Source organism: Pinus tabuliformis, chromosome 5_2, assembly GCF_031772625.1.
Source record: "Pinus tabuliformis cultivar Carrire ecotype Pingquan chromosome 5_2, CPIR1, whole genome shotgun sequence".
NCBI classification, from domain to species: domain Eukaryota; kingdom Viridiplantae; phylum Streptophyta; class Pinopsida; order Pinales; family Pinaceae; genus Pinus; species Pinus tabuliformis.
Genome location: NC_142306.1, coordinates 384452607 through 384461108, shown reverse-complemented (window position 1 = coordinate 384461108; position 8502 = coordinate 384452607). Strand labels below are relative to the sequence as shown.

Genomic DNA, 8502 nt, shown 5'->3' with positions numbered 1-8502 from the left:
TTGTTTCCATGCTTAGTCGAAGGAAAGCCCGACATGTAATCCATGGAGATGGATTCCCAAGGTTGACCAGGGGTAGACAACAGAGTATATAGGTGTTGGTTCTTGATGGTCGGTTTGGCAATGGCATAGGCAGTGTATGATCTGATGTACTTCCTGACATCCTATCGAAGATTCGGCCAATAAAAATACTTCAGTAGTACTACCACCATTTTCTTGGCCTTGAAATGTCCAATAGTCCGACTGTAGTGTGCTTCCCAGAACATCTTGGAACACTCACTTGAAGGAACGCAAGGGTGTCCCAGGTGGCATAACAGAGCATCCTCGAGGTGAAAATCTGGAACTTGCTGACCCTCCAAGAGCGTATGGTATGTGTGGCCGAATTCTGGGTCGCTTTTGTAGAGAAATGACCAATCAAAATTCTCATGCCCAAAAGAGTTGAGCACGGTGGTTAACGCCATGATCGGTGGTCGGCTGAGGCAGTCTCCAACATTATTGGTGATGCCCTTCTTGTATTTGATATTCAAATGGAACTGTTGCAGGTATGTGGATCACTTCTGATGGTGATAATTCTGCAACTTCCCTTGTGTCTGTATGAACTGCAAGGGTCGGTGGTCTATGTGGATGACCATTTCCTTCCCTAAAGTGTAATGCTTCCATTGTTAATAGGCCTGCACAATGGAATACATCTCTTTGTCATAAGTGGGATACTTCTAAACTTTGTCTGAAAGTGTCTCACTGTGATATGCCACTGGATGCCCCTATTGCATAAGGACTGCCCCAATAGCATATCCAGAGGAATCTATCTTGATCTCAAATGGTTGTTGTAATTCTGGTAATGTGAGCACTGGGGCACAGTAGAGGCGATGTTTCAACTCTACGAATGCCTTCTGTTCAAATTCATACCAAAGGAATTTTTCTCTTGCTCCTCCCTTGGTGACTTGACTCAAGAGACAAGTGATATGAGAGAACCCCAACACTAACCTGTGGTAGAAGTTGGCAAGGCTAAGAAAGATGTGGTGCTCTGTGAGACTGGTTGGGGCCAACCAATTTGGAATTAATTGGATCTTGGATGGATCCACATGCACCCCCTGTTCATCAATAATGTGTCCCCGATACTGAACCTAGGTCATGCCAAAAGTACATTTCTCCAAATTGGAACACAGATTGTGCTGCCGCAGTGTTTGGAGAGCCTGACGGATGTGGTGGAGGTGCTCTTCCCAACTCTGGCTGAAGATGAAGATGTCATCCAAGTATACCACTACAAATGAGTTCCTGAAAGCTCGCAAGATGTCATCCATTACCCTCATGAAGGTTGTAGGAGCATTCGTCAACTTGAATGTCATATCCAACCATTCAAAAAGGCCCTTCTTGGCTTTGAAGGAAGTCTTCCACATGTCGAAGGGTTTGATTGGTACTTGGTGATATCTGGACTTCATGTCGATCGTGCTGAAATATTTCCCCCCTTGAGTTTGTTCAGAAGGTCATCAATCCATGGGATCGGGTACCTGTTCTAGAGAGTGATCTTTTTAGCACCTGATGGTCAATACAGAGTCTCCAAGTCCCATGCTTCTTTTGTACCAACAAGATCAAGATCCCACAAGGTAATGAACTCATCTAGATGTGACCTTTCTTCAGTAGCTCATGAATTTGACTCTTGATTTCATCGTTCTCTAGAATAAATCATCGGTAGATTGGTCCATTGGGAAATGACACACCTGGGGTCAGATTGACGAAGTGCTTGAGCTGACAGTGAAGAGGCACCCTTGCGGGGGAGGTGAAGATGTCCTCGTTCTCCTCCACGACCTTTTCCATATGTTGTTGTCATGTGGAGGGGCCTTGTCTGGAGATCATGGCCACCGTCTTCTTCTCTCCCCGAGGGCATATCATCAGGAAAACAAATTTACTGGTTTTGGAAATGAACTTAAAGAATTGTTTTGTAGTAACTACAGAGATGACAGTAGGCGGTGCTACGTCCGGTATCCTGTACAACTTATTTCCCAAGGTAAAAATAATAGTGTGAGGCCATGGCTCATACACAACATGTTGCTTCCACAAGTACGGTGGGCCTAATAATTCATCACAAACATCAAGGGGAGAAACATCACATAATACCTAATCCGTGAAGGGCTTGATGTTGTATGGAAGGTGGCACTCTTGGCTCACGTGAAGATCCTGTCCTTGGTGAAGCCACCCAATGGTGTACAATTGTGTGTGTGTTGTGGTTGATAAGCCCAACCGCTTCATAACCTATGTTGCAATGAGGTTCTTTTGGATCCCAATGTCGACAATGAACTATAGCGGGTAACCCTTTACCCACATCAGGGAGTGGAAGAGATGCTCCTCCTTCTTTGGATATTCGGGTTCCTCCTTCTACATCCTCGTGGTGGCAACGGTGGCGTTGGGCTCTGCATCAATAATCTACTTCCCTTTGTCACTTCTCTTGTCAGGTTCTGACTTAGAGTCAGAACATGCATTTGATTTTGAAGCCTTCAGCTTGGCCACGATTGACTACAAGGCCTGCCACTCACTTGTGTTGTCAGTGGACCTCTTATGGAAATCACTCCACTTTCCCGTGTCTTTCTTCTTCTTTAAAGTGTTTTCCTTTTCTTTTGGCTTTGGTGGGTTGTCCTGGGCCATCTTGCCTTGGATTTGTACTTTTTTTTGCGGTTTTGGGGCCCTTTTCCCTTGCTTCAGATTCACAGATCGTGTCGATACACCATGTAGAGCGAGGATATGTCTAGGAGCTCCATCTTATCCTAGATGTATTTGTCTAGGCAACTATGATACTTGAGTACTAAATGTTTCTTAGAATCCTTGAAACCCAACTTTATGTGAAGGGTATGAAAAACGTTGGTAAACTCCGACACATATTCATCCCTTCCCTTACACAATGTGGTCGACTTTAGGTATTTTTACTCATAGCTCCCGACAGGGTAGTACTACTCCTCGATGGCATCCCAGAATGAATTCTGAATGGGATCAGCTGAAAATAATGTCGTACTTTCATCCTTTTTCTCACTGTAGGTTTCCCACCAATCCTTGATGTGGGGTGCGACATTGATAAGAGAAAAAGTAATCTTTTCCCGACTAGAAAAATCATGAACAGAAAAATATCCTTCTAGAAGATTTAACCATTCATCTATGGTGTCTGCATCTATTTGGCTCTCAAATATGGGAATGTCAAACTCTACTTGTACCTTAAAAGGTGTGGATACTCCGTAGTGGTTGCTAGATCTGGATTCCCCCCTAGTGGGCAACGGTTGAAGGATCTAGGAAAATTTATCCATCATCGCATTCCTTTGTTTCTCGAGGGCCTCCTAGAGAAATATTTTAATATTATATCCCTCTCCCTTGTCTTTATTTTCTTCCCCCATAGGTGGCTATCGGGGTTTGCGAGGTTGATCTTGCAAAGGTTCAACCAGATCGAGCCCTAACTCCTTATATCTCGACCTCGTTGGGGACATGCAAAGAAAAACAGAGAAAGATCAGACCCCTCTGATACCACTGATCTGTATTTAAATAGGAACACAAAAAATTATAGATATAACCATAAATATAGAGATGCAACAGAAATAACACTTCATTTCATTAATATTAAATACTAAAATATGCTTACAAACAGAATGGAAATAAGACTAGCTCAAGTGATGGTAGCTTATCTCTGAGAAGAGATGTGGTGGCTACATGCCTCCGAAATTAGTTACAATGAGGATCAAGGGCCTTTTTACTATTAAAAATAAGAAAAAAACCCTAAACAACCAAAACCCTAACCGGAGGAGATGTAACACCAAGAGCTTATGGATCCCGTTGGGGTTAGTTGAGCAACCAACTTCCTGCGGTCGTAACTTGGTCATATTATCTCTGTTTGATGCATATGATACCTCGTTGGAAAGATCTCCCCGAGGAATAGAGTTTATAATGAAATTTCCATAGATATTCCTAGATGCATTTGGCCAAAGAAAAAGTTGTTTAGGGCCTCAAAACGGATTCGAAATTTCAGGACCCAATAAACTTCCAAAAATAGTAAATTTTGCTACAATTAAGGAAACTCAAAAAAATTGAAAGAACAATGTTGAGGGTCCAAATGCAATAGGCGGGTGGCCACCAATATCCACCTGGATTAGAGATTATGTGAAATCCTACATTTTGAGGATATCTCGTCTTAGAGATCAATTGCAAAGAGTTTGGTAATTTGTGGCAAATAGGGAATTGGTGATTGTGACTCTAAGAGGTCTCTTTCCTATTTTGGAAACATTCATTAATACTATAAGAAAAAACAATACCCTCCCATCATTTGATGAAATTCTTGGAAATATCACTCAAGAAGAATGAAGGATGATATCAAGAGGAAGGATTCAAAAGCATGAAGAGGGAGATCTCGCTCCATTTATCATTGAAAACAAGAAGAAAGGAAAAGGAGGTCCATCAAATTCAAGAAAGCCTCCTCCTTGAGATGCAAGGAGAAGGAAAGATAGATCATCATCTCATATTGAATGCTACAATTATCACAAAAAAGGTCATTACTCTCGAGATTTCCCTGAGGAGAACAATGTTCCACACTATAATGCTAGAATCAACAACAACATGTTTGATGATCGAAGATGAAGAGAAGACCAAGGTATTGATGGCAATCCAAGATATGGAAGAAGAAGACGAGATGCTCCTAGTTTACATGATGAGAATCATCATCCCAAAAGAATTCAAGATTCTCCAAGTATGAAAGTAATGTTACAAATCAATATGAATATATTCTAATTTGTGCCCTTACTAGTTCATCTCCAGATTTGTGGGATAGTTGGTTGGTTGAAAGTTGTGCCACTCATCACTTCTCTGGGTATAAGGAACTTTTCTCTAATTTGGAATAGAGGGAGTCAAATTTGAAAATTATTCTTGAAGATAACTCCACTGAGCCCATCAAAGTCTTTGGGTCTATCAAATTTCATTTAAACTCTAAGGAATCTATTTTTCTCAATGATGTGATGTATGTGCTAAGATTTAAGAAGAATTTGGTATCAATATCTACTTTGGAAGACAAAGGGTTGAGGGTCCTTCATCAAGGAAAAGTTTCTTACTTTTCTTGTTGTATAACCTATGAGAGATTCATTCACATTAGGATCAAGATATGAAGGTGTATACAGGGTTACTAGAAGACCTATTCTATAATTTGTCCATGATAATATTAATCTAAGTGAGCTATGGCACCAAATATTTCACCATATACATTATTATTCTCTTTTAGAATTGGAGAAATTAGTCTCAGGGATTCCCAAGGATCAAGATCAACATGATGGAGTATGTCTAGGTTGTGCTATTGGAGAGAAGACAAGGGGACCATTACCCTCTAGCGAGAAAAATACAAATTACATTCTCCATATCATTAATTTTAACATATGTGGTCCAGTGTTTGTGAATTCTATTGGGTGCCACCTCTACTACATCACCTTCACTGATGACTTCTCAAGAAAGACGGGGATATATTATTTAAAGCACAAGGATGAAGCCTTTGAAATATTCAAGGAGTTCAAATCTTTGATTGAAAATAAAAAATGGAAGAAAATAAAAATATTCATGTCAGACAATGGTGGAAAGTACACATCTAAGGAGATCATTGACTTTTGGAAGAAGGAAGGTAAATAAAAACACAATTGTTCCCTATACTCCCAAAAAAAATGGAGTGGTTGAAAGAAATAATAGGTCCATTATAGAAGCTGCATATGCCATGCTCCATAATCAAAAGTTTCCAAAGCTCCTTTGGGGAGAATCAATGAGTGTTGTTGTATAAACATGGTGCCTCATCAATCATTAGACAACAAGACACTTGAATCAGTATTCACATGTGTCAAGCCCGATTTTGGTCATCTTTGTAACTTTGGTTTCACTATATACTTTCATGTGACGAAGCACAAAAGAAACAAGTTGGAGGCCATGGGAAGAAAATGTACATTTGTTCGATATTATGAAAATTCTAAAGCATTTAGAAATTATATTCTTGGTCAAAGTAATGTTGAAATGAGAAGGGATGTTACATTCGATGAAGATGTTTCCCTTGGAAAAGTAAGTGACCTTCCTCTACCTTCTCCTCCTGAGAATAATGACAATATGGATATTTTAGACAGTCCTTCGATGCTGTTATCTAAAACAAATATTGTTGATGATCCCACGGAACCCATAGATTCCTTAGATCCTCCTCTGTGTGATCCTCCCACCAAGAAGAGGCCACTTTGGATTTGTGACTCATTACAAGATGATGAGAGGTGTGTTCACATTCGAAGAGAATTTAGAGAAAGTAAGGAGCCATGCACATACAAGGGATATGTTGCCACCATGAGCACTATGATTTATGCCGAACCTCCCACCTTTGAAGAAGTTGTGAAAGAAGAAGTTTGGAAGTATTATATGGCCAAATAATATGAATCAATTATGAAGAATGACGTATGGTATGTTGTATGAGACCAAAGGGGAAATCCATTTTGAATTCAAAGTGGTTATTCAACAACAAACACAGAGTTCATGGTAGAATTGAGAAATATAAAGAAAGGTTCATGGACCAAGGATTCTCCTAGAAAGGGGGATAATATTATGATGATATATTTGCGCCTATGGCTTGATATACAACCATTCGTTCAATAGTTTCCCTTGCCACAAGTCACGGATGGACCCATCATTAGATGGATTTGAAGACAACATTCCTTTATGGCATGTTTCAATAATAAGTGTTCATTGAGCAACCATGAGGATTTTGCGTAGAGGATCCAAAGGAACATGTTTGCAAGTTGAAGAAGACATTGTATGATTTGAAGCAATCCCCCAGAGCATGGTGCACCCACATTGACAATTATTTGGTGAAGATGGGCTTCACAAGAAGCAATGTCGATCCCAACCTCTACTTCAAGGTAGTCCAAGGTATCTTGTTGAATTTGGTTTTATATGTTGACAATATGTTCTTGACAGGCAGTGAGACCCTAATGATCAAGTGTAACATCGTGATAGCCTCTAAATTTGAGATGAAGGACCTCATACTCATGCACTACCTTCTAGGCATTGACATGTGGCAAAGGACCGATGAGCTTTACCTCTTAAAATGAATATATGCTGTGAAGTTGTTAGAGAAATTTGGAATGATGAAATGCAAGTCCCTATGCACACTGATGGGAAAAAAGTTTAAGAAATTATGTGGAGGTTGTAGGAACCAATTTTGAAAATCCATTCAAGTATAGATAATTGATTAGTGCTCTATGTTCTTAGAGAACACCCATCCAGAGATATGCTACACAATGAATATGTTATTTTAATTCATAATCATGCCTCTCCTACACATTGGATCGTTGTCAAACACATTTTGAGATATTTTCATGGGACGGTCACACTTGGTCTGAGATATTCTACCGAAAATGTTTGACTTCATGGATACACCGATGTTAACTGGGTAGGAAATGTCTTCTATAGGAAGAGTATGTCTGGATGTTGTTTTAGCCTTGGATCTTCCATGATATTTTAGATGAGCAGGAAGCAGAAGTCTGTAGCACTGAGTACTACAGAGTCAGAAAACATTTTTGCTAGCATGGCTAGCTACAAAGTAGTTTGGTTGAGGAATCTCTTTGGAGATTTATTTGAGCATGCCCTAGACACTACATTGATATACTATGACAATAAGAGTGGGATCCATCTAACAGAGAATCCCGTGTTCCATGAGAACTCCAAGCACATAGAGAAATCAAAGAAATGAAAAAATGAAAAAAAATCAGAGGAATGACTACAATCCTAATTATTACCTCGAACATAAAAATTTGCAATTTTTTGTAGCATTTGGTGTAGTATTCATAGGAACCTCCTCCTTTTTTATGGAAAATATCATTAGTAGTTTTCTGGGGTAGAGGAGAGGCCTTGGTATTTCAATTTTTTCTTAGATTTGTAGAGTGTCGCTCATAAGAACTGAGTGTGCAAACGATGGAGGTGGTGGAGGAGGGTGATGAGGGTGAGGAGGGTAGTTACCCTAACTACCAATTGTCATATTTCTAGTATCTAACTTATCAAAATAATCTTCATCTTCCACATTCTTCTTCTGTGTGATAGGGAATGGGATACCTTAAAGATTCCATGCTAGGTGATCTTTGTCACATCAACGGTAATACATCTAGAACCACCCCTTAGTAAATACACAATGGTACCACGGGAAGCCCCCCCTAGCATAACATAAACATTTATATACCAAATCCAAAGGTATACTGCAGGACTTAATGAAATATGACTTAGGCAATAAGCAATGTATATATATATATATATATATATATATATATATATATATATATATATATATATATATATATATATATATATATATATATATATATATATATATATATATATATCTATCATATATATATATATATATATATATATATATATATATATATATGTTCTCATAATGACCTCTTACCATTAGAAAATACCATGAATGTTTATGTTAATATGAAGAATATGTGGAATGAAATGAAAGTGGTC

The 8502-nt window shown here is 39.0% G+C and overlaps 1 protein-coding gene across 1 annotated transcript; it reads left to right on the top strand.

Annotated features, from left to right (window-relative positions):
* The first annotated feature begins 5784 nt into the window (after positions 1-5784).
* On the top strand, positions 5785-6408 carry LOC149159090 (uncharacterized). The gene has a single exon (XM_089434182.1). It carries the CDS (start codon positions 5785-5787, stop codon positions 6406-6408), a length of 624 nt encoding a protein of 207 aa, XP_089290308.1.
* The last annotated feature ends 2094 nt before the right edge of the window (positions 6409-8502 follow it).

Coding starts and splice junctions, on each gene's coding strand:
- LOC149159090 (XM_089434182.1), top strand. CDS start 5,785: ATGGTGCCTCATCAATCATTAGACAACAAGACACTTGAATCAGTATTC.